This window comes from Centropristis striata, chromosome 6 (assembly GCF_030273125.1).
Source record: "Centropristis striata isolate RG_2023a ecotype Rhode Island chromosome 6, C.striata_1.0, whole genome shotgun sequence".
Taxonomy (NCBI): Eukaryota; Metazoa; Chordata; class Actinopteri; order Perciformes; family Serranidae; genus Centropristis; species Centropristis striata.
In genome coordinates, this window is record NC_081522.1 from 35,203,935 (window position 1) to 35,230,648 (window position 26,714).

The 26,714-nt window shown below is 36.0% G+C and overlaps 1 protein-coding gene across 1 annotated transcript in view; it reads right to left on the reverse strand.

The window, feature by feature from the left end:
- The window catches only part of cftr (CF transmembrane conductance regulator), a 62,391-nt gene that overhangs the window by 14,625 nt on the left and 21,052 nt on the right, over positions 1-26,714 (reverse strand). Inside the window, exons 8-19 of the mRNA XM_059336003.1 lie at positions 24,483-24,729; positions 24,299-24,391; positions 21,892-22,068; positions 21,587-21,778; positions 14,334-14,428; positions 11,676-11,762; positions 8,837-9,626; positions 8,046-8,174; positions 7,922-7,959; positions 7,191-7,477; positions 5,979-6,058; positions 4,025-4,175 (exon numbers count right to left, since the gene is read on the reverse strand). Of these exons, the coding sequence (XP_059191986.1) occupies positions 4,025-4,175; positions 5,979-6,058; positions 7,191-7,477; positions 7,922-7,959; positions 8,046-8,174; positions 8,837-9,626; positions 11,676-11,762; positions 14,334-14,428; positions 21,587-21,778; positions 21,892-22,068; positions 24,299-24,391; positions 24,483-24,729 (2,366 nt within the window). The remainder of the gene's footprint in view (positions 1-4,024; positions 4,176-5,978; positions 6,059-7,190; positions 7,478-7,921; positions 7,960-8,045; positions 8,175-8,836; positions 9,627-11,675; positions 11,763-14,333; positions 14,429-21,586; positions 21,779-21,891; positions 22,069-24,298; positions 24,392-24,482; positions 24,730-26,714) is intronic.

Genomic DNA, 26,714 nt, shown 5'->3' on the forward strand with positions numbered 1-26,714 from the left:
TATCTAAATGAGGTCCCCATGTCTCTCTGTTTGGTCGTAGAACAACATGGATTTCTTCCAGCTAATCAGCAAAGATCAGGCTACGTCACAGACGTAGATATTTTGAGAAAAAAGTTGCAAATTTATTAGATTAAAGTGGCAAATCTGCACAAAAAAGGTCGCAGATTTATGAGAAAAAAGTGGGGGGGAAAAAAAACTTTTTTCTCGCAGATTCACCACTTTAAATCTCATAAATGCGTTACTTTCTCTCGTAGATTTGCCACTCGTCAACTTTTTTACCGTTAATTTGACATTTTTTTCTCATAAATTTGTAACTTTTTTTCTCTAAATATTACTCCATTTGCTTGTGTTTTGTGTATTTGCGTGTGTTTTCTTAAGTTGCAGCGCTGTGAGCTCTCAGGGCCACCGTAATCAGCGATATCTTTAAGTAATATAAATAAAACAATGCTGCCAAACAGCAAAAGCCTAATAAACATTTGAGTGACTAATACACGTAGAATTTCAACTGTGTTTTGTCCGACATGCTGCCTGCGACACCAGGATGGGGTTGGAGGAAATCCCAGCTCGGCTCATCTCTCTGACCCCGATGTGCTCTCAGCGGCTCCGGAAAGAGTTTGCCGTCATCGCCGAAATGCACATTCAGTGACAGAATCGAGAGCCGAGCAGGGAAACCAAATCACACACACACACACACACACACACACACACACAGACACACACACACACACACACACACACACACACACACACACACACACACACACACATCCTTGTACTTCTATCTTTGTGAGGGCCCTCAATTGGAACAGTGAATTCCCTTGCAAGGTTATAATAGTTTTGGGATTTTTCATTAGTTTTAGTTTTAATTTTGTTGTGATTTTTTGTTTTCAAATTCAGTTTTAATTCGTTTTTAGAGTGAGTTTGCTAGTTTTAGTTTAGCATTTATTTTTTTGAAATGCTTTAGTTTTAGTTTAGTTTTTATTAGTTTTAGTTTTTTTGTAATGGATAGATTAAAAGAGGTCACAGTAAATTTTGCCTTTATTTCCTTTGTCTTATCCATCTTCGTTATGTATGAAAAAAGTTGACAAAGACGAAAACGAAGGACATTTTTACCATAATTTTAGTTAGTTTTGTAACCACACAATACAGTTTCAGTTAATTATTATTATCATGTAACTTTAACCCTTAAAACAAAGTCTGAAATCTGAAAAAAGCCTTTAAAGAAGTGAGGACCGGCCGAAATGTCCTCGCTTTGCAAAAAAGCCCTCACTCTGTTGGATAAAAGCGTGTTCTGGTCCTCACTATGTAGGAAGTACAAGAACACACACACACACACACACACACACACACACACACACACACACACACACAGTGGCATCTTCGTCAGCAGTCCAGTGTTTTCTCCTCCTCTTGGTGTGCAGAGCAACACACTCCTGCTGGTTTCCACACTAAGACTTCTGTACTAACTTTTAGATGAACGTGCTTAAATATGTTTTCAGTATCTAAATATACAGTTTTTCCGGTCTCAAACTCAGACTCATTCAACCTCCTCAGGAACCAAAATGATCACTACAACTGCACATTGTCCCCATGGAAACAATTGACATTGTGTTTTCTGCATTATCCGAAGTATTAAGGAGTGTTTCTGGAAAGAGACGTTGCTGCTTCTAAGTAATAGCTCAATGCTTTCTATTCATAGGCTACACAGAATATATTATTTTATCTTCTCTTTCTACTACAGCAACTTGGCCTGCTGTAGTATTTTACATGGTTGAAGGAAGGAAGTGTGACAGGAAGAGTCCAGAAGAAAACGGTTAAAAGTACGTATGAATAATAGTACATCAGCCTTCTCATAATATTATACAGTCATGGGAAAAAAAATGTTTTTTTCATCTTTTATGGTAATTTCACTTCTTTTTTTTGTCAATTTTGTGTCTTTTTTTTTAAATTTTACATCTTATTTTGGTTGTTTTGTGTCTTTTTTTGGTCATTTTGTCTTATTGTTGGTCTTTTGTTGTCATTTTACATCTTTTCTCGATCATTTGGTGTCTTTTTTCACGTATCCTGGTGAAAGTTTAATTTAAGAGCTGATATTTAGCCATTTTTCATGGGTTTCTTGATAATGATTTTGGTAATTATCAAGAAAACCATGTTAAATGTCTAGATATCAGCTCTTAAATTAAACTCTTATGAGCTATTTTTGTTGCTATCATTATATTTGTCCAAACAAATTGACCTGTAGTTGTACCAGACATTAAAATTAACAAGAAATTGAAGAAAAAGGGTGGTTTAATATTTTTTTTCCTATGCTATTATTGTTTCAAGACTTCTTTTTAGGATTGACATTGTTTGATGTTTCATGCTTTTCAAGCTATTCAACTGTTGAATATGGTGAGTTTTTACCTAAAATATTGGTTCTAATTGAGAGTTTTAGTTGCATGTAGTTTGAATATTATTTCAAAAGCATTTTCTACCACCAAAACATGCTCGTTTCAAGTATTGCTGGCTTATTTTAATGTTACAGTCAGGTTATTCAAGCCAAAATTGCTTAAAATAAGTATATTTGGATTTATTAAAACATATCATTGGTTTCCCAGTGCCTAGATATTTTTACTTATTCAAAGATTTCTTATAAAGACAAATTTACTTACTGCACTGGCAGATCATTTAACGTGTTTCGAGCAAGTATTTGCTTAATTCAAGTTATTTATTTCTTAATTTTTGTCAGTTGGTTTTTGCTGTGTAGATACAGGGATGGTCTTTTCATTTTTTTCCAGAGCTGCAACAGACAGACAGACAGAGGACAGATTGGCAATGATGAAATGGCAAATATTCAGGAAGAGTAAAAGTGAGAACATGAGAGGAAAAGCAATAGAGCAAACAGAGGAAGAGAGACGACAGGGCAGCAGACACCACAGTCATCAGAGCTGTCAGCAGGGCTGGTGGAGGGCCCCGGGGCCCCGGGGGCCGAGGGGCTAAAGGTCCCGCCCAAGAACAAAAACATGGCAGAGGAAGGGTTGAAGGAGAGGATGGATGGGCTGCCTCAGAGGGGCGGGACAGCTAGAGGAAATGAGGGAAGGTGAGTAAAATATCCTCCAATCAACAAAGAGTTTGGTAGGGAGATATTACTAAGAGCTGTCAGACATTAGAGCAGGGATGGGCAACTGGAGGCCCGAGGGCCACATACTGCCCGCACCCTCACTTGAAATGGCCCTCAGTACAACTACATGCATTTGAGCATTAAATCTTAAAAGTGCAGTGTAAAAATGCACAAAATACTTCTTGCAATAATGTTGGTCTGCTGTTCTTGCACTGAAAAAAAGGAAATCACAGTAAGTGGTTATTTTTTATTTGCTTCAAACTAGAGCTGCAACAATTATTCGATTAATGGAACAATAATCGATTATTAAATTAATAGTCAACTATTTTGATAATGAAATAATTGGTTTGAGCAGTTTTTTAAAGACAAAAGTCCAAATTCTCTGATTTCAGCTTCTTCAGTGTGAACATTTCTGGTTTCTTTGTTCCTTTATGACAATAAACTGAATATCTCTTTGGTTTGTGGACAAAACAGGAGATTTGAGGACGTCATCTTGTGGTTTGGGAAACACTGATTGATAATTTTCAACTTTTTATTGACCAAACAACTAATCAATTAATCGTTTAAATAATCGACAGATTAATCGATAATGAAAATAATCGTTAGTTGCAGCCCTACTTCAGATCTTTTGTATTCCTATTTATAATGGTATACATGCATTTGAGCATCAAATATGTTAAGTTACTGCACTGTAAACATATTTAAATTGCAGTTTCATCGTTATTGTTAATAAACTTGACCCATATCTTGAGCCAACCACAGCTATCTTACTCTGTAAAGATTAGCAGTTAAACACATTAGCTAGACCCATTAATAATATATATATGAAAATGTGCAAATTTCCGTGATCCACATTTGAAACTAAAGTGTAGCGTTTTCTTTTCTTGTGCTTTCTGTGATACACAGCTCCTCCCCCCCTCTCACCTTCAGCCTCCAGCAGCTTGAGTTGCTGTCCGGTTCGTAGGAAGTATTTTCTGAGGATGACAAAGATGACAGCCAACGGGATGGCAGCGATGAAGATGTAAGGCCGCATGATGGACACGGTGAAGATGGCCCCCGTAACGATCAGCGTGAGCTGGTGAGAGAAAAATAAAGAGGAGAAAATAATAAGACCGGAGTAATACAGCAAAAATAATAAAGTATTAACCTTCTGGAGTCCACGAAGGCGCCGGAGAATGACACCTCATGACGTCACAACATAAAAACTTCAGCAGCATGGAGCCCTGCTGTCAGCTGAACTCTAAAGTTTTGGCTTTTCCACAAGTTTCCATGTCCAATTTAATGCATCAACTCTTTTTCAGCAAAGGTAAGAAACACCTTGACCAAGTGTAGTAACATGATTTTACTGAAGTTTTTGCAGAGATTGTTTTGAATTTTACAGTATGCATTCAGCATTTTTAATGCAATCTTTTGTGTTAATGTTTTTTGTGTGTTTTTATGTCTTTTTTGCCTTTTTTTGTGTGGTGTTTTTAGTGTGTTTTTGTGTATTTTGTGTTTTGATGTGTTTTTTATGTATGTTTTTTGTGTGGTTTTTCTTTTGTGTGTGGTTTTTGTATTTTTTTTGTGTGTTTTTTGTGTGTTCAAAATGATGATCCAGTAAGTCAAAATGACAAAATAATAATCAGGTGAGGTTGTGTTGAAAAAAATGATACCAACATTTTTTAAGTGGTTTATACAGGCAGAATGAAAAATAGTCAAAACACATCAAAATAGCCCCAAACTCCGAAGGGTTAATAAATTGGGTTAAAGTTAAATAAATAGTTGTCAGATCATGCTGAAGTTGTGCTAAGAAAATACCAAACATGGGTATATATTATGTGGTATATCAGACCCCAGAGGGTTAACACTGGCTGTGTTTTCGTTCAAAAGTAAAAATTTGAAATGCTGCAAAAAAATCTAATCAATGCACATTTTCATTAACTGGTTTGGACCAAGTACACTCGTAGAAGCAGATGGAGCCAACTGGAAACAAAACAAGTTGTCTTGTCCATCTAACACAAAAAACTGAGAGGTGTCCAGGAATTTGGCTCAATCAGGCAAATTTTAATTGTTCTTTCATGCCATCTGGGATCAAAAACACATTAACATATTACCTGTTGTGTATATTTTATTGCTGTACATATTGGATATCTTATATTTAGACTTGCGCTCAAAAGTTTAGGGTCACCCAGAAAATGTCTGTGTTGTTTTCCCATGAAAACAAACTGTTTTATTCATGAAATGAGTCACAGAATGAATCAAAAATATCGTAAAGACATTGATAAGGGCAGAAATAATAATTTTAACGTGTACAAATCTTCAACTTTACCTCTAGATACTCAGCTAGATGAGGAAGGATCATGATCAATCAGCCTTTCAACACTATAAACGTGGATTAACACAATGAGCCACTGGAACACAGGACAATTTACATATAATAGATATTCTGTAATAAAATCAGACGTTTCCAGCTTTAATAGTAATTTACCACATTAACAATGTCTATTCTGAACATGAATATTTATTTATTTATTTTTATTTATTTATTCTTTTGGTACTGCCTCTTGTAAAAAAAATGCATAAATGTGGCAGGATGAATTGAATATGTGATGAAGCTGCTAATATTTGTAATTTCATAACCTGCAATAAAGTAATAAAAAAAAACAATGTCTACACTGTATGCCTGTTATTTTAATTTTTTAAAATGGTGCTTTTCTTTCAAAAATAAGGACATTTCTGAGTGACCCCAAACTTTTGAGCAGTATTGTATATTTCATGTTCAGTACTCGAGGGGGAAAAACAGCACAAAAAAGTGGATGCATGTTGAGAAAATGACAAATCAACTGCCCTCGAAACTTGAAAAGATTGTGTTGTGTCGCTCATTGTGCGGGTTAAATACCTGTATGAGGTCAAACAGCACCAGAGGCAGCATGTCATCTATGGTGGCCATGTCCTTAGTAAATCTGTTCATGATTCGGCCTGAAGAGAACAAATGAGGAGGAAAAATTAGGTTTAACCTCATTGCAGTGAATAACTACATTGGAATGGTGTTTTACACAGATGTGGAAAAGAAAACAGGTGCCACATGAGAAACTGGGAAGGTTGCGGACGGCCAAAACTCTGAACTAAATTCTGCTCATTATTAATTTAATCGCTTTATAAAATGCAGTAAATTATCTGGTTTTGAGCTGCTACTGGTCATAATACGTTATGATAAGACTATGTTAATGTGGAGTAACTCAAATATGGCAGTAAATACTCCAATCATTATCTCACTCTGTAGAAGCATTTGGGTCCATTCATTTCAATACAAAATGAGAAAACGTCTCACTTGATTTACTACCTCAGAAATGTTTTTTAGGCCAACACTATAGTCTCAAACGTAGTAAAAAATCTACTTCAAGACAATTGGATGTTAATAGTGTAAATAATGGTACAATTTAGAAGAAAATAGAAGACAAAGAATCGTATGATTTGGGGCGTGGCTACCTTTGATTGACAGGTCACTAACAAGGTGAGCCGTCATCAGGAGAGAAGCAGAGCAATGCGTATCCATGGCAACGTGTAAATAAAGTTATATATAGTTATATAGTTAGCATAGTACATATATATATATATATATATATATATAAATAAATAAATAAAAGGCCGTTTACCGGTTTGGTCTCATAACTATGAGCCTTTCACTGTATTTTCACTTGATGACAGTTTATTTGAACATTTTGTTCATTAAAATGTCTTGTTCAGCGTTTGGTAAGTAATTTTGTATTTGTTTTTTGCCAAAACTAATATCCCAGTTAATGCTAACATGAATTAGCAGCGGCTTCTCTCAGTCAGGTTGAGGTGTAGAGAGGCTGTAGTCAGTGATCAGATCCCTCTCCTCCTCCACAGTCCAAATATGGTCTGCTTCCTGTTTCCGGAAACAAGATGGTGACGTGTGTAACGCTGAACTCAATGCCTCAAACGGGCCATAAACCAGCGGGTGACGTCACGGTCACTACGTCCATTATTTATACAGTCTACGTATTTAACCTAAGAGTCATGATTTCTGTCTCGTTTAAACACAAACAACCAAACAGAGAAGCCTTGAAGTGAACTGAGAGAACGTCACCTGACTTCATGGTGTTGAGAACGGCCATGGGGGCTCTCAGCACCGCGGTCAGCATCTGTTCATGCAGCCGTTTGGACACGGTGAGTAGCGTGTGCACTAGCGGGAGGCCCCTGAAGACTCCCAGGGCCAGCACGCTCTCCGACGTGGCCACGTAGATGTAGATGATGTAGTAGGCGCTGGTCGGCGTGACGATGACTGCCAGGTGGACGGGCGGCGACGAGGCGTTCGGGTGCTGCTCGCTGACGTAGTTTGGTGAATTTGGGTTCTCGCCGTCCCTCCTGATCGTGCTGAAGGATTGACAGAGAAATATTTACTTCATTTTAGTCCAAAAATGGTCTTATCTAATCTGGTCTAATAAAAACCAAAATCATTATCAAGAAAACCATGCTGTTTTTGTTGTTATCATTATATTTGTCCAAACAAATGTACCTTTAGTTGCACCAGGCATTAAAATGAACAAAGAAATTAAGAAAACAATGGTCTAATCACATGACTGTACATTGTACTGTTTTGTAGTTATTCCTGTAAAAGTCAGAAAAAACTGACAAGAATTCCTAGAAAAGCAGAATTTAACAATTAAATAGCTTAAATTCATGACAATATTTAGTATTTCCACGGGGACAAATACTGCACTATACAGTTTTCGGTGAACACTGGAACAACAAATTGCACTAACGTTGTCTCTTGTTTTTAGCCTCGGTGTCTTAATGAACATGAAACATGACACTTACTCAGTTATGAGGAAAATGCCAATGACTGAACCAGCAACCTAAGTGGAAATGAAAAAATAGTGTTAGATAAATTCACATAAGTAAAAAACAACAACTTGACAAAATGGTGATTTTTTTATTTTACCTCAATGGCAAAGACAACTAGGATGAAGAGCAGGACGTAGATTAGGCTCTTGTTGGTGGTGATGTAGCGCAGGTAAGTGCTCCATGAGGTAGTTTCAAAGATGTTCGTACGTTCGTCTGCGAAGCATTGCTGCGAAGAAAACAGAGCCGTTACAACACAGACTAAACTGTCTCTTTGAGACAAAATCAGGTACATTTTGTTGGTGTTCACAAGATAATTAGAGACACGGTTCAGTGTTTTTATGACAGTCTGGGGGGGGCACTGAACCATCTATGGAGGTTCAGGGGCATAGCCCCAGGAGAAAATAAAATAAAATGCATCAATCTTTCTTCAATCTTTGAGAGCTAAATGAGAGAAAACACCTCACATAACATTTTTCACAGTCAGGAGATACCGTATTATACAGTCTTTGTTATCCTACTGTAACATTTTTAATTGCTTTTAATAGCTTTCCACTCGGACATGGAGCAGCCAGCCAGTGTGGGAAAATAGCTGGCTAGGGGGGTCCGGGGGCATGAATGAATCTGCATTCTCCGGGTCTGCAGAGACATACTATTGGTTTTGACTGACTGACGGGTGACTGACATTCTGCTGAGCAAGGGCAACACAACGAAAAATAACTTTATATTACGAATCATGTAAAAATACTTTCAGTTGCTTGAAATGTGACGTTAGCGCCAGACTCTAGCTAATTAATGGGAAACCTCGAAGTTAAAGAAAACCGGTGGATTCTTCTGGAAGCCCAAACATAACAATGTGCTCTCTTGAGAAAAGGTCTAACGAAGCTCTACCTCCATGTCTTCTTCGTCCACTTCCTCACTGATGTCATAGACGCTGTCCTTGGACAGGCGGCGGGCGTAAATGTCCAGCTCGGTGGCGAGGTCGCACTGCGGCGTGATGGACAGCTTCTTCCTGAAGGAGGACTGCATGCGCTCCCTCTGCTCCTGGACCTGAGAGTTGGTGATGAACGCCAGGACGGACTGGCGCCGCTGCCCGTTGAGGTGCTGCAGCCCGTGATGGTACAAGTTCCCCCTGGGGAGCACCTCCTCCACCTGGTCGTCCTCAGGAACGACCGAGAATTTCCTCTCAGAGAGTTCCCGAACCCCGTCCTCTATCGTGGTGGACTGGGGAGCGTTGGCGGTCTGCTGGGAGTTCCCGATGAAGGAGAACTTGCGAGCAGCCGCCAGCGGACTGAGGATGAGGGACTGTTTGCGTTTTTCTGGGTAGCCGTCACCTCCAGGATGGCCTTGAGGTCCAGAGACGATAATCGGAGGCGGCGGCTGGCGGAAGGACTGGCGAAGTGTCTCCGGGCCTCGGAAGCCAGCGGTTTCGTCGATGGAGACCCTGCGGAGCGTCTCGGTGAGGATGGAGCTGCGGCGCTCGGCGTTGATGTTGTCGTAAGCCTCCATGCCGAGGAGGAGCGAGCTGAAGTCGGGGCGCTGCGCCTGCAGCTCCGAGAAGGTGCCGTAGAAGAAGCAGTCTCCGTTGTGCAGCAGGAGGATTTTGTCCGCGCGTTTCAGATGCTCCAACTTGCTGGTGACCACGATGCGTGTCTTGGAGGCCATAAGTTTACAGACGCATCTGTGCAGGGAAACAGAAAACAGATACTGTAAAGCAGGGGTCTCAAACTCAAATTACCTCGGGACTCTGAGGTGGTATAAAATGACCAAAAAAGACACAAATTTACAAAAAAAGACACAAAATGACCCAAAAAAGACACAAAATGACCATGGAGATTACTAAAAAAGACACAAAATTATTTTAAAAAGATACAAAATTATTTTAAAAAGACACAAAATTACTAAAAATAGACACAAAATAACCCACAAGACACAGAATTACCAAAAAAAGACACAAAATTACCCAAAAAAAGTAATTAAAGGGACCTCACACACAACACGGTAAAGTGCAATTCATATAAAACTCACATTAAACTTTCATATCAAGGTGGGGGCCACAAAATACCGTCACGAGGGCCGCAATTGGCCCACGGGCCGCGAGTTTGAGACCCCTGTTGTAAATGTCTCTATGTCTAGCGTATGGAGACTGTATCCTAATTCGGACACATCTACAATGCCGCACTTTCCGGTGTTTTCAGGGTCATTTCGAATAATATCGCCACCACCAATGTATGTATAATTGATTTATACATATTTAACAATCTACATGTGAAATTTAATTTATGTACATGGAGATTTACATGTCTAACTACATAAGTAAGTAACTCTGATGAGAGAAAGCAGTAAGAAAGCTTGGGTGACGATTTTAAAAGTACATCTTAATTTTTACTGCACTGTATTTTATTGTGAAGGACAAAAGTATGGTCCGGGTGTGTTGATAACGATGGTTGATAACGGTGTTATTTATTTGGCTTTCCCAGAAACATCCAATATACCCCGAAAAACTCAACAGCCCCCAAGCTAAAGTCTAACTTCTTAATTAAAATGTCATGGTATAACATGAAATTATCACATTATTTCATGATAATGATATTTTCATGTTATAACATTATATATAGCATTAGCCCGCTAGCCCGTATCAATCACATTGCAGTTAAACAAATCAAATAAATGAATGATACACGTTTTCGTTGGTCTGTGAGTTGGTCTTGATCTTGCTCGCCTGCTAACGTTAGCACGCTATCGAACGCGGATAACGTTAGCATGCTATCGATTGGCCACTAACGTTAGCACGTAATGATCGTTATAACGTGAAATTTTGATTATCTTGAAATAACTTGATAATATCACAAGCGTGTCCAGACGTGTGCATCACTTTTAAGTGTCCTCTGGAAACACTTCTGTTGTGTTGTGGTCTTTGCAGCACTTTTTCTAAATGTGTGTTGTCAAATTGATGAAGATGTTTTCTCAATTTGCTTGTGTTCGGTGTATTTAAGTTGCAGCACTGTGAGCTCTCAGGGCCACCATATTTTTGTCACTGTCCTGCAAAGTCTGATCCGTGTATGTTAATTACATAAAGTTGTGACTTGTAACCTGTAACTACCTCCGGCGCTTTGAAAATGTGAGATTGATTTTCTGTATGAAAGTGTAACAGTTTCTTTTGTCGGGAGAGAACGCTGAAAGACTATTCTCTCTGTGCTGCACGAAGCAAAGGCTTTTGATTCATCACACCGGCTTTCTGCAGTTCTCTTCAGAGCAACACTCAGTATTTTGAGAAGAAACTTCTCTTACAAGAGCTTTTCAGTTGTCAAGCATATCACATTAGATTGATTTTAATAACTTTAACAGCAATGTGCAGCTGTATAAGTATCGGATTGGTACTGACTGGTACATGACTCAGATTGGGGGCAAATAAAACTTTATTATCTGGGAATCCCTCCATTAAAGAATAACTTAAAATGAACAAGCTCCTGTGTGTATTTATTACCATGACTATGTTGAGTCTTTGACTTCATAACAAAAATGTTTTTCCCCTCTGACAGATTGCCAAAGTCCACATTTCATCAAAGGATAATTCCCTTGTACTGAACTCCCATTTCCTGAGAAGGTTACAGTTTGATGAAGCGGCTTTAACTGTGTGTCTGAGACAACAAGAGCTAACCTTGACCTTGAACCACCACCACCCTCCTCCTCCTTCTCCACATGAAAGAGTCTCTGTTGGAAGACTCACTTCTCAAAGATCTCTTTCTCCGTCACGATGTCCAGGTGGGTGAAAGGTGCATCCAGCAGGTAGAGGTCTGCGTCTTTATACACAGCCCTGAGGGGGAGAAAACACACATGGGTGAGTCAGGGAGAGACAGAAAATAAAGTAAAAATGAAAACAACACTAATCCTTGACCATTAGTTTAAAGGTTGATGGCCTTGAAGTAGATTTTATAACTTTGTATTATTTTTGCAATATGCAAGACTGCAAAAACTTTGCTTGTTGTCTGCTGCCAATAAGAGCTGTAATGGTTGAAGTTTGGTCTATTGTTTGCATGTTGTGAACTGTATGAGGGCGAAAATTTAACTGAACAAAATCAAGGAAATCTTTGTCATCTTTTAGTCAACGATATGTTAATATGATTTGTGCAAATTTTTGAATTTTAGGTGAATTTTAGGAAACAGTTTTTCACTTGAAAACACACCAGGAACAGCTTGAAACAGAGTACTAAATTATTATTATTAATATTATTATTATTATTATTATTATTATTATTATTATTATTTTTAAATAGAGCATTATTTCTGTATTTTTCATTATGGGCTGTTTCAAGCACTTCATGAACACATTTAAATACATTTAGTGATCCAAATTGAGTGTATATTTATATATATTCTCAAGTTTCAATAAATATTGTCAGACTTTTAATAGATATTCTCAGATTTCAATACATATATATTCTCAGGTTTTTTAATCCACATATATATAATACATATATATACATTTATTATTTTGGATTTCTGTGCTAAAAATAAAAATATATGTATATCATATATAAATAGACCATTATTTCTGTATTTTTCATTATGGGCTGTTTCAAGCACTTTATAAACAAATTTAAATACATTAAGTGATCCAAATGGAGTGTATATTTATATATGTGTGCACAAAAGATGTATAATGTCACAATTTAATGAAACTGCACCCATAAAATAACTTAAAATTAAGGTTAATTCCTTTTCATGGTGTTTCTTTTTTTCTTTTAGCAAAGAAAATATTTGAACTAGAGACATAATGACTCATACTGATACAAAATGAAGAGAAAGAAAGAGAGGAAATATCTAAATCAAAATGGTGTAAATGAGGAAGTTGTGTTCCTGTGGGAATAAATCAATCCAAGTGAATGTTTACACTGATGGAAGAAGACGCCAAAAAAACCAAATGAGTGGCTGCAAATCGATGCCAGGACACTAAACCAATAAATAATGCATGGGAATATGAAAGTGTCTGTAACCTACACACAGATTTAATGGAGTAATAAAGTGCCGCTGAGGTCGTAGAAAGTACTCGTCATTAAATTGTGAGACCATAAAAAAATGCAACAGTTAGTGCAGGCAGACAGACACACAGATAAGACTGATAGGTGATGGTTAACAGCTTCGGCAGGTTAAGATTATGTTCAGTAGAAGCTGCATTACTGATACTGCTGACAACCAATATTGTAAAAATGAATCATTTCCAAAAAACTTCATAAGATTTACAAGTTAGCAAGTATTTAGGATCTGAAGTTTTTATTGGCTTACATGGAACCTCTTACCCTGGAAGTGCCAGTAATGATAATATTGAATAATCAGTGATAAGTTTATGACCCTGAAATCGACACTCATGTAAAATAAAATAAAATAAAATAAAATTAAATTAAATTAAATAAAATAAAATTAAATTAAATTAAATTAAATTAAATTAAATAAATAAATAAATAAATTAAATAAAATGAATATACAGTCATGGAAAAATTATTAGAATTATTGTTTCCTTCAATTTCTTGTTCATTTATATATATATATATATATATATATATATATATATAGTCTTAGTTTTGTCCAGGCCTTTATGTGTTGCTTTGCAATGGACAGAAATAAAACATAATTTAGGATCTGAGTCATACTCCTTATTGATGAAGAGATAAATATAGCACATGGTGAGCTGTTTTGTGGCTTTTTTACATTTGTTTACTAGAACCTGTGGTATATTTGGCTTCAATGACAAATTGAATTACCTTTTGCTGGGAAAGACCAACATACAGTCATGGAAAAAAAATATTAAACCACCCTTTTTTTCCTCTTCAATTTCTTGTTCATTTTAATGCCTGGTAAAACTAAAGGTACATTTCTTTGGACAAATATAATGATAACAACAAAAATAGCTGATAAGAGTTAAATTTAACAGCTGATATCTAGACATTTTCAATGGTTTTCTTGTTAATGAGATTTTGGTTATTATGAAGAAAACCATGGAAAATGTCTAGATATCAGCTCTTAAATTAAACTCTTTTCAGCTATTTTTGTTGTTATCATTATATTTGTCCAAACAAATGAACCTTTAGTTGTACCAGACATTAAAATGGACAAGAAATTGAAGGAAACAATAATTCTAATAATTTTTTTCCATGACTGTATATTTATTTATTTAATTTTATATATAAAGGTTAATTCCTTTTCATGGTGTTTCTTTTACCAGCATGTTACAAGCATATTTAATGAATTTTGGAGGACTTATGGATGCACCTTGTTAACCAAGCTAGCTAGTGCAAGGGAAAGCTGAAAACCTAGTGTCCTCCTGGTCCTGATAGCACAACAAACAAGACAAAAAAACCCACTGGGGGATGTGAGGTTGGCTACGTACCGGGCCAGGCCAAGGCGAGCCCTCTGACCACCGCTCAGTGTCGTCCCTCCTTCAATGAGGAGCGTCTTGTCTTTCTCGGGCAACATGGCAAAGTCCTGGAGAGGAAAGGAAGAGGTCAGTAGGTCAAACTGGGCCTTTCCTTTCATGCAACAGTAAGAGGAACTCTGTGAGATCACAGAGCTTGGCGAAAATGTCACTGAGGACAATTAAACCATCTCTTTAACCCTTTGATGCACAACACGGGTCAAAAATGACCCTCATTCATTCCCCATGTTATTTAATGCTGCTGTGTGTTTCTATGCTCTATCTTTGATATCAATTTTATGATTGAATATTCCAAGTATTCTTTAAATATCTTGTTTTTGATAACAACAGATCATTATTTCAATTTGCCTCTCATACTTTATGAAGTAAAACAGTTTTTGTATTATTACAAAGCTAACTACTTAGCCAAGAAGTTAGCCAAGTAGTTAGCTTAGCAAGCTACTTAGCTAAATACTTAGCCAAGAAGTTAGCTAAGTAGTTAGCTTAGCAAGCTACTTAGCAAGAAACTTAGCCAAGAAGTTAGCTAAGTAGTTAGTTTAACAAGCTACTTAGCAAGAAACTTAGCCAAGAAGTTAGCTAAGTAGTTAGTTTAACAAGCTATTTAGCTAAAAAATGGATATGGATCATTTTTGACCCATGTTTTGCATTAGAAGATTAGTGACACAAAAAGGGATTTTATTAAAAAATTAATAAAGGAAAACATAAAATTAGGATGTTTGATGATCAAAAACAAACTAATTGAGGAAAACCTGTAATACTGAATTATGAAAATAATTTATTGCAAAGATGTAGAACATAAAAACTCTGTCAGGTCACTTTAGACCCATGTTGTACATCAAAGGGTTAAAAATATCTCACATCCACCTCTTCCATATCGGCCTAAATTTGATCTTCTGTACTTTTGCATCATTTAGGTCCTTTCTTTCTTATTTCTTCTTCTCCTTTGCACACGTTTGTTAGTTAAATGCCTAAAATGTGAATAACCAGGGTGTGAGGCACTACCAGTGTGCTACAGTTACTGGAACTAGGTCAACGCTTTAAAGATACTGTAAATTCAAACTTTATCTACTCATTCTGATAACTTTGGGATGAAAACAACACTAATCCTTGGCCGTTAGTTTAAAGGTTGATGGCCTTGAAGTAGATTTTATAACTTTGTTTTATTTTTTGCAATATGCAAGACTGCAAAACTAAAACTTTGTTTGTTATCTGCTGCCAATACGAGCTATAATGGCTGAAGTGTTTACATTTTTTGCACTGTATGACGGATCGATGTGCTTGTGAAAAGTACAGAACACTTCTGTATAGGTGTATAATTTCACAATTTAATGAAACTGCACCCATAAAATAACTTAAAATAAAGGCTAATTCTTATTCATGGGGAGCTTTCAAAGAACTGTATTTGCAACAAAGTATCCGGAAACTTTCAACTTTCACTTTCAACTTGTACAACTCAAATACACAAGAGAATGAGAATAATAAAATAATAATTCTAACTTTTGAAGTAGTGACACACCAAAGCTAGTTTATTCTGAACAAAACAAAAATAAAAATTTTTGGACAAATCTTTTCAGATTTCTGCACTAAAGATATAAAATAAAGAAAAAATATATGTATATAATACAGTCATGAAAAAAAATATTAGACCACCCTTCTTCAATTTCTTGTTCATTTCAATGTCTGGTACAACTAAAGGTACCTTTGTTTGGACAAATATAATGATAACAACAAAAATAGCTCATAAGAGTTTAATTTAAGGGCTGATATCTGGACGTTTTCCATGGTTTTCTTAATAAAAACCAACATCATTATCAAGAAAACCATGGAAAATGTCTAGAAATGAAGGAAACAAGGGTGGGCTACTCATGGAAAAAAAATATTAGACCACCCTTGTTTTCTCTATTTTCTTGTTCATTTTAATGCCTGGTACAACTAAAGGTACATTTGTTTGGACAAATATAATGACAACAACAAAAATAGCTGATAAGTTTAATTTAAGAGCTGATATCTAGACATTTTCCATGGTTTTCTTGACAATTATTTTGGTTATTTTCAAGAAAACCATGGAAAATAAACAAAGAAATGTACATTTAGTTGTACCAGGTATTAAAATGAAGAAAGAAGAAGAAGAAATTGAAGAAAACAATGCTCTAATATTTTTTCCATGCCTGTACGTATATCATAAATACCACAATTCATGTTCATATGATGAGAGACTTTTAGTCCAAGTTGAAACCACACAAACAGCACAAAGCACAGATGGGAGAAGCACACAGAGGATGTCACTGGTTGAGACATTTAGTTTGTTCGCTGGTGACTGATAATGAAAATAGACGCCCACACCAATGAGGATGAAGTGACAGCACAAGTTTATCATCGTTAAAGAACGTCCTACCTTTTTAACGGCAGCTTCCGCCGTCCCGACGGGAGCGCATAGGGGATCAAGTTAACAGGTTGTTTAACAGCTTGTAAAATAAGGCAGCATAGTAAAAAAGACATGTTGTGTGTCTCAGGGTGAACAAAAAGCACCTGCCGGGCCAGCAGAGAGGCAAAAGATGAGTTTACAGAGGGGAGACCACCCACGGCAGTCTGTCTGCTGCTTCAGGGGGCAACAACAGAGAGGAATTACAGCCACAGAGCCACTAAACGCCTCGTCTGTCTGCAGAGAGCTGCTCTGGGTGTCTCTCCTCTCTGGCAGCGTATTGTTCTCCTGTCTGCATTATTTTAAGTCAGTTTTTGCCTCTTGAGGGATTGGCAAGACAGATAACTGAGAACTGATGTTGGGAATTGGTGCTTTTAAAGTCATAAATCTGGAAAAAATGTTGTCACAGATTGTGCTGCCTTGCATCTTATAATTAATAGCTTCTTGAAAATATCCAGTCATTGAAAAAATATCAGACCACTTTAAGAGCTGATATCCAGCCATGGAAAATGTCTAGATATCAGCTCTTAAATTAAACTCTTTGTTATCATTATATTTGTCCAAACAAATGTACCGTGACTATGATACAATAATCTGGTTTGACGGGGCAGCTGAGGGTCTGTTGGTAGAGCGGTCACTCACTAATCGGAAGGTCGGTGGTTCGATCCCCGACCATGGCAGCCTACATGTCAAAGTATCCTTGGTAAATGGACCTGCACTTATATAGCGCTTTTCGACCACTCAAAGCTCTTTACACTACAGACTGCGCTCATTCACCCGTTCACACACACATTCATACTGGTGGCAGAGGCTACCCTAAATGGTGCCACCTGCCACCATTCATCTCACACCGATGAGCGCAGCATCAGGGGCAATTTGTGGTTCAGTATCTTGCTCAAGGATACTTCGACATGTAGGCTGCCATGGTCAGGGATCGAACCCCCGACCCTCTGATCGGTGGGCGACCCTGAGCCTTGAGCAAGATACTGGACCCCAAATTGCTCCCGATGCTGCGTTCATCAGTGAATGAATGAACACCCCATGGTGGCAGGTGGCACTAGTGTGCCCTGGTAGCCTCGGCCACCAGTCTGAATGCGTGTGTGAACGGGTAAATGAACCCAGTCTTTGGATAAAATTGCTATATAAGTGCAGTCCATTTACCGTTTTATTAAAAACTGAGTCATATGAGCAGATGTTTTATGTATGTTTAAGTTTGGATAATAGGGATTGGTGGTGCTTGTTTTGGATGCACAATAAACATATTAGAGAGCTATAAATTAAAAACTACTGGAATGCTACACATGAAAAACAGCATAGCTAGTTACCACAACTGACTATCAAATAACAATCAGAATTGTCCTTCCTGTTTTTCAGCCTCAACACATTTCCATACAGTCTCCAGCAGAACAGGCTGATTCGTCTCCACGCTACTTCTGTGTCTTCTTCACTGACACCTCTCCTCAAAGACAAAATAGAGGCTTTTTCTTTCTTTTTTTACAGTAGAGTGAGGCGTATATGTTGCACGCCAGCTTTGTTTGCTGTGACAACATGTTGTGTTTTTGTCAAAACCCAAAACCACTGAAGCACTTTCACTGGAAAACAACCCTCTGCATGAGCTGCTGCATTCATTTTAAGCAATAATGATGATAAATAATACTAATACAGAATATTTAAGAATATTTATGTGTTATAAATGCATCTATTGAGACAAGTCTGTGGTTTAAACAAAAAATGTTATTCATATTATTTAGGCATTTATGTCATAGTTCTTTTACTTTTATTAATTTTATTAGAATGTTTTTTATTTATATTTATTGTGATATTGTTTGTTAAGTCATATGTCAGTAAGCCTATGTTTATATCATGTTTGTTCCTATTATTATGATGGACATTTGTGTATGCATTCATTTTTTTTTATAAAATGTGAAAAGTTAATACACACTTAGGAAAAAAATACATATTTTACATATTTAAATAATTAACTAGTATACAATTTGTTTAAATTAGTTCCAAAAAAAGATTTAAAAAAAAGTTTCATTAGTTAATTTTTAAGTTATTTATATTTATTTTAGTTATTTTAGTTATTATTTTTTAAACAGTTTAGCACTCAATTTATTACATATATTTTTCAGAAAAATATCAAAATAATAATGCAAATTTTATTAAACATGTCCCTTGTAACTCAGACATAAAAAAAAAATTCTGAAACTGAGTCAAAATCTAATTCTCTAAGAGTTTAAATCTAAAAAATGTATACAGCATGTTATATTAATTTGTGTCTTTTTACACAATGAAAGTATTTTCTTTATAATTATACATAAGTGTGTATGTTAAAAATAAATATCTAATAAATAAATAAATAAATACAGTCATGGAAAAAATTATTAGACCTGCTACAACTAAAGGTACATTTGTTTGGACAAATATAATGATAACAACAAAAATTGCTGATAAGAGTTTAATTTAAGAGCTGAAATCTAGAAATTCTTGAAGGAAAATTATGGGGGATATACCCCAGACCACATAGAGCACATTTCTGATGTTTTTTTTTTTTTTTTTTAAATACTAACCCTAAATGTCAAAGATCTGTGATATGACATATATGTTACATCGGGCGTCTATGGAATTTATGTTTATGATATTTCTTATTTTAAAATAAATAAACTGGACACCTTTTCTGCTTACAGAAACACAAATTTGTCTTTCTTTTTTGCATCTCCACAACATTTATAAAACTTGTGACAGGATAGGATAGGATTTTTTTTGTTTATATTTGGTGAAATGTACTTTAAATTGAACAGCAGAGCATATATATTAATTTAAAATAATTTAAAAAGTGAAAATAATTGAGTATTACCATTTTTGTTATTGTGACACATCATCACATCAAATACGTCACATCATTTCCGATTTTTAGGTTAAAAGCCCGATGTGACATTTAGGTCACAATAATATTTTTTTTAGCAAAGGTTAAAAAAAAAACTTGAAGTGTGTTGTTAAATGGGTTTAAACTTAGCCTAGTAACAAAAAATAAGCTTTTTAGAAATTAGCTACTTTTCCACATTTTTGTTTCCAGCCACACCCACATTTTAGAGAAGTCACTTCTTGTCACAGTCAAACAATCTTGCTAAGGGTCTTAATGAGTTAAGGTGAAGCATAAAGCTGAATATGGGAGATTATAGGACATTTAAAGTGTTTGTTACCATGGGTTCTTATGGGTTAAAAGTGTACAGATCTGATGCTCTAACTATCCATACAGCTCATCCGTGTTGTAACGTCCGTCACTGGGAACCAGCGAGCTCATATTCCATCCCAGTGACATAATGTGAGATTTCCATAGCAACAGAAGAGACATTATTCTGCTGAGGGACCCGTCAGTCAACACTGTGGCTTATGAGAGTGTGTGTGTGAGTGTGTGTGGATCAGTGTAAGAGACAGAGAACGTGCAAGTATGCGCGTCTTTGTGTGTGTGAGGGATATAATGGGCGAAACCTGAACCTTCTTGATGCCTTCAGAGGCTCCGAACAGACAAACGGAGACAGCAGAGAGCATCAGTCTGACGGAGGAGAACAGAAAACTGCTGCTGAACACAAAGTTTATTTGTAAATAAAATAGTGAATTTTTTTTCGCTTTTCCACCCTATCCTAGAAGAAATACTGTTTATTGTGTTTTGAACATCCATGTGGTCCATCTGTATGTTCAGTATGGTCCAAATACTTCGGTCTTACCAACATATGGGCATTTATGTTCATATTTTGAGGAAAATGTAAGCGTTTGAAGCTCTCTTGCCATATTATGTGGATTGTTTAGTCGATAGTGTTGCCAGAGAGGGAAAACATTGACCTCCGCACTTTGAAAATCTTTGCAAAATTCTGCTATAACATAAGTTTGTGTAAATATATATTTAATGTTTTCATGTGGGTTTACAATAAACAGCAGATTATCTGCGTGGTTTGCATGAGCAACAACAGCCACCATGGCTGAAATCCACTTCATCTGCAGAACAGAAGATGTCAAGAAGAAATAATATGATAAAGTGAAGGTACCTCCTCCAGCGGGCAGGCTTTGATAATAGAAGTGTAGCGGTACTCGTCGTAGGTAAGTAGGCAAGTAGGCAAGTAAGTAAATAAGTAAGTAAATAAGTAGGTAAGTTAGTAAGTAAGTAAGTAAGTAAGTAAATAAGTAAGTAAGTAAGTAAATAAGTACATAAGTGAGTAAGTAAATTAGTAAGTAAGTAAGTAGATGAGTAAGTAGGTAAGTAAGTAGGTAAGTAAGAAAGTAAGTAAGTAAGTAAGTAAGTAAATAAATAAATAAGTAAGTAGATGAGTAAGTAGGTAAGTAAGTAGGTAACTAAGTAAATAAATACAAAAATAAATAAATAACTGAGTAAGTAAAATTAGTAAGTAAGTAAATTAGTAAGTAAGTAAATAAGTGAGTAAGTAAATTAGTAAGTAAGTAAATTAGTAAGTAAGTAAATAAGTAAGTAAGTAAGTAAGTAAGTAAATAAGTTACTAAATAAGTAAATAAGTAAGTAAATTAGTAAGTAAGTAAATTAGTAAGTAAGTAAGTAAGTAAGTAAGTAAGCAAGTAAGTAAGTATAGGTAATTTAAATCGTTCCCTTAAGGACAAAATTTCTCAGTTGAAACCCATTTAAACCACACAGAAGATTATCTGCGTAGTTTGCACAAGCAACAGCAGCCACCATGATCAAACAAACCTACAGAAATCCACTTCATCTGCAGAACAGAAGATGTAAAGAAGAAATTATATGAGAAAGTTAAGGTACCTCCTCCAGCTGGCAGGCTTTGATAACAGAAGTGTAGCGGTACTCGTCGTAGGTCAGACCGAACAGGATGTTGTCTCGGATCGTCCCCGGCATGATCCAGGAAGTCTGTGGTGAGAAGGAGATCCGACCACTGTGTCTGATTTTTCCTTCTGATGGCACCAGCTCCCCCAGGATCATCATCAGCATAGAACTCTGAGAGGAAAAACACCTTTTATTCTACTACATTTTTATTTTGAGGCGCTAAAGTGTTACTCCCAAACATTACATTAATTCATATAAACACTAAGATGATTTCTTTGACCTACCTTCCCTGAGCCGGTGGATCCAGCCACCGCCAGCATCTTGCCCTTCTCCAGGTACAGGCTGATGTTTTTGAGCACAGGCGTGACATAGAGGTTAGTGAAGAAGAGGCCAGGGTCTCCGTTCAGGTGTCCGTTAGCTTTGTTCTCCTGTTTAATCTTCTCAAACAGCTCACCGATGCCCTGAAGAAGAGTTCAAAATCACAGACATCACTGATTTGAATGCACTGAAACAACAGGATAGGATACTACAAAGACCATATAGTACATCCCTCAATCCTTGAGCATGTAAGTACATAAGTAAGTACATAAGTAAGTAAGTAAGTAAGTAAGAAAGATACTAAGTAAATAAGTAAGTAAGTAAGTAAATAAGTAAGTAAGTGAGTAAGTTAGTAAGTAAGTAAGTGAACAAGTAAGTAAGAAAAATACTAAGTAAATAAGTAAGTAAATAAGTAAGTAAGCAAGTAAGTAAATAAGTAAGTAAGTTAATAAGTAAGTAAGTAGGTAAGTAAATAAGTAAGTAAGTAAGTAAGTAAGTAAATAAGAAAATAAGTAAACAAGTAAGTAAATAAGTATGTAAATAAGTAAGTAAGTAAGTTAAATAAATGGATAATAACCAAAATCATTATCAAGAAAACCATTGAAAATGTCTACATATCAGCTCTTAAATTAAACTCTTATCAGCTACTTTTGTTGTTATCATTATATTTGTCCAAACAAATGTACCTTGAGTTGTACCAGGCATTGTACCTTGAGTTGTACCAGGCATTAAAATGAACAAGGGTGGTCTAATAATTTTTTCCATGACTGTATTTGGTAGCTATGATCAGGGCGGAAATGTATTAAAAGATTTAACTCTAAATTAGAAATAAAAATAAAATGCCATAAAAATAAAATCATTTTATGGCATTTTTGACCTTCAAAGAGAAGAAATATTTCAAAGTTAGGCCCAAGGGTAAAGTACACATCATCATGTGTGTGTATGTGTGCATGAAATGTGCAGATTTGTTTGGTTTATGTACAGCGCTGCCTGCTTCGGTCCTGACTGAGTGTCCGTTTGGACAAACTTCTGTGAGAAACAAGAGATTCTCCAAAGACAGGAGAAGACTCACAATGGCCTTATTTCACCTCATCCGTCAGCAGCTCTGTATAAAGATTAACGGGTGACACATCGCTGCTAGAAAAGGGGAACTCGGCTTGACTTGTCGGCTTAATCATTGACCCCCTGCGACATTTTATGGGTCACCGTTCCTCTAATGCCGGGATTTGCTGCAGTTTGTATAGGTTTGTCCGTGCGATTCTCATTCTAATGAGCTGACGTACATGCTGTCAGCAGTAAAGAAAGGCAACACCCCTCCCATTCATGGGAGAATGGCACATTCCAGGAAGAGGAGAAGGCAAGAGGAGAATCTGGGAATTAGGTGATGAACACAACTCCCAATCTCAAAGGGAAGGTTCAGAGTGTTCCCAGCGAAGGCAAAGTTTGGTGACGACACTGGGATAATTAATTATGCAAAGTGACGGAGAAAAACACAGTATTTCAACAGAACAGTTGGTTTTCTCACGGTATTGGGTGGTCAATGAATCACACCTGTTGGGACAAATTTTACAGCTTCTGCCTATAGATAAGATTATACTACCCACTACACCACAGTGATGGTGAGAATGTACCTGTAATGCATGGATGACTTACATTTTAGGAGCTATAACTTCTCTCTCACAGTAAATCTACTATAATCTGGCCAATACTGGATTTCTGGGGCAATATTATATACCAATAATATCAACATTTGAGAGGCAGATAGCAATTTATCAGCCAATTAATAAACAAATAACAGCATCACTGTTTCTAAACTCCCTTAAACATGTTGGTTTATCTGACATTTCACATATAGATTATGAATAAAAATATCAAAATAATAATAACAATTTTATGCCGTATGTAAATCAGACATTAAAAAATATGAAACTGAGTCTTACATCTAAAATTTTTAAAATGTATATTTGTACGGCATGTTAGATTAATTTGTGTCTTTTTACACAATGAAAGTATAAAATAGGTCAGAAAATAAATAAGTAAGTAAGTAAGTAAGTAAGTAAATAATTAAGGAAGGAAGGAAGGAAGTAAAAAATAACTAAGTATGTAAGTAAGTAAGTAAGTAAGTCAGTCAGTAAGTAAGTAATTTCTCAAGAGCTTACATCTAAAAATGTAAAAATGTGTATTTGTACGGCATGTTAGATTAATTTGTCTTTTTACAAAAGACGAAAGTATTAAATAAGTAATTAAAAAAATAAGTAAGTAAGTAAGTCAGTAAGTAAGTAAGTAACACAAACTCCATAAGATACAGTGCTTAGTATAAATGTTCAGTGAAACTTATTTTCACATTCAGTTTTGACACAAAGAAGAACAAACCTCGTCCCATGATGCAGACACGTTGACCAGCTCCAGCTCAGTGGTGGTCAGGTTGTACTCCAGCACTCTGTATTCTTCCTTCGTCAAGAACTCCTGAAGACAAAACACCAAAAGTATCACACATATATTTTAGAATTAATTTGTTCAATGTGCATCATCTACCTCCCATCTTCTCTGAACTCACCTCGATCTTCTTGACCAGTGCCAGCGTGTCGTACCACATCTGGATGGATCCCGGCAGCTGGCGGGTCAGCGTCATTCTCAGCACCATGCAGTAGGACGCCGTGGTGAAGATCCGCCGCAGGATGATGCCTTTACTGAGAGCGTGCGGCACGATGGCAGACACGATGACCAGGATGGCCGAAAAGAAGTACGAGGCGCTGTAGAAGTATCGCAGCGAGCCGATCTTCCTCGTCAGCGTCATCTCGTCCCTGATGAGGGAAGAGAAGAGACACAGAAGAAAGAAAGAGATCCGTTTTTGAACAACTTTTACATTTCACAAGTTTCTACAGTCATGGAGCTGCTGACGGATGAGGTGAAATAAGGCCATTGTGACTCTTCTCCTGTCTTTGGAGAATCTCTTGTTTCTCACAGAAGTTTGTCCTAACGGACACTCAGTCAGCCCTGAAGCAGGCAGCGCTGTACACTAAACCAAACAAATATGTACATTTCATGCACACATACACACACACTGGATGATGTGTACTTTACCCTTGGGCCTAACTTTGAAATATTTCCTCTCTTTGAAGGTCAAAAATGCTATAAAAAGTTAAATCTTTTGATAAATTTCCACCCTGATCATAGCTACCTAATACAGTCATGGAAAAAATTATTAGACCACCCTTGTTTTCACAAATGTCTTGTTCATTTTAATGCCTGGTAAAACTCAAGGTACATACTTACTTACTTACTTACTTACTGACGTATTTACTTACTTACGTATTTATTTATTTATTTATTTACTTACTTACTTATTAACTTACTTACTTACTAACCAATTTACATACTTTCTTACTTATTTACTTACTTACTGACTTACTTACTTACTTACTTACTTAATAACCAATCTACTTATTTACTTTCTTACTTACTTACTTACTTACTTACCTACTGACCTACTGACTCACTTACTTAGTGAGTTAAATCTCTTAATAAATTTTGGCCCTGATCATAGCTACCAAATACATTCATAGAAAAAATGATTAGACCACCCTTGTTTTCTTCAACGTCTTGTTCATTTTAATGCCTGGTACAACTAAAGGTACATTTGTTTGGACAAATATAATGAAAACATCAAAAATAGCTCATAAAAGTTTAATTTAAAAGCTGATATCTAGACATTTTCCATGGTTTTCTTGATAATAACCAAAATCATTTTTTATTTTTTTGATAAAATGTTGATATACATACTGAGAAAAAAATACATATTTTATACATATTTAAAATAATTAACTAGCATACAATTTGTTTATATAAGTTCCAAAAATGATTATAAAAAGGTTTCATTAGTTAATTTTTAAGTTGTTTTATATTCATTTTAGTTATTTTTTGTTATTATTTTGAAACAGTTTAGCACTCAATTTATTTCATATATTTTCCTGAAAAATATCAAAATAATAATACCAATTTTATTGTACATCCTATGTAACTCAGACACAAAATAAATTCTGAAACTGAGTCAAAATCAAATTCTCAAAGAGTCTAAAAACGAGTGTGTTTGTACAGCATGCTAGATTAATTTGTGTTTTTACACAATGAAAGTATTTTTTTTTAATTATACATACACAAGTGTGTATGTTAAAAATACATATATAATATAATAATATGATAAATAAATAAATAAATAAATAAATGAATAAATAAATATGATAATGATTTAGGTTTTTTATCAAGAAAACCATGGAAAATATAGAGCTAGATATGAGCTCTTAAATTCAACTCTTGTGAGCTATTTTTGTTGTTATCATTACATTTGCCCAAACAAATGTACCTTTAGTTGTACCAGGCATTAAAATGAAAAAGAAATTTTAGAAAAATGGTGGTCCAACAATTTTTTCCATGACTGTACATTGATTATTATTATTATAGTGACATCGTACAAACCTATTGCCTGAATCCTGATAAATTACAGGAACTGTCTTTTGTTTTCCAGAAGCAACCGACTTCCAAAAAGGCGTTTTGGTGAGCAGCATGTCAGGTTTTCATGATGCCATTATCAGGTAAATGTGAAGTCTTGATGTCTCCGTGTTAACTCTGATAGTTATCGAGAAATGTTTCTGCACTGTGATACCAAAAGTCTGTCACATTCTTTTATCGTACTTGCCAATTACAGTGATCCTGATTCTGGCTCTGACAGCCAGCAGTGACGCCAGCACGGTTCTGCTGCTTAACCACATGTTTTAACATCTCGCTCTCA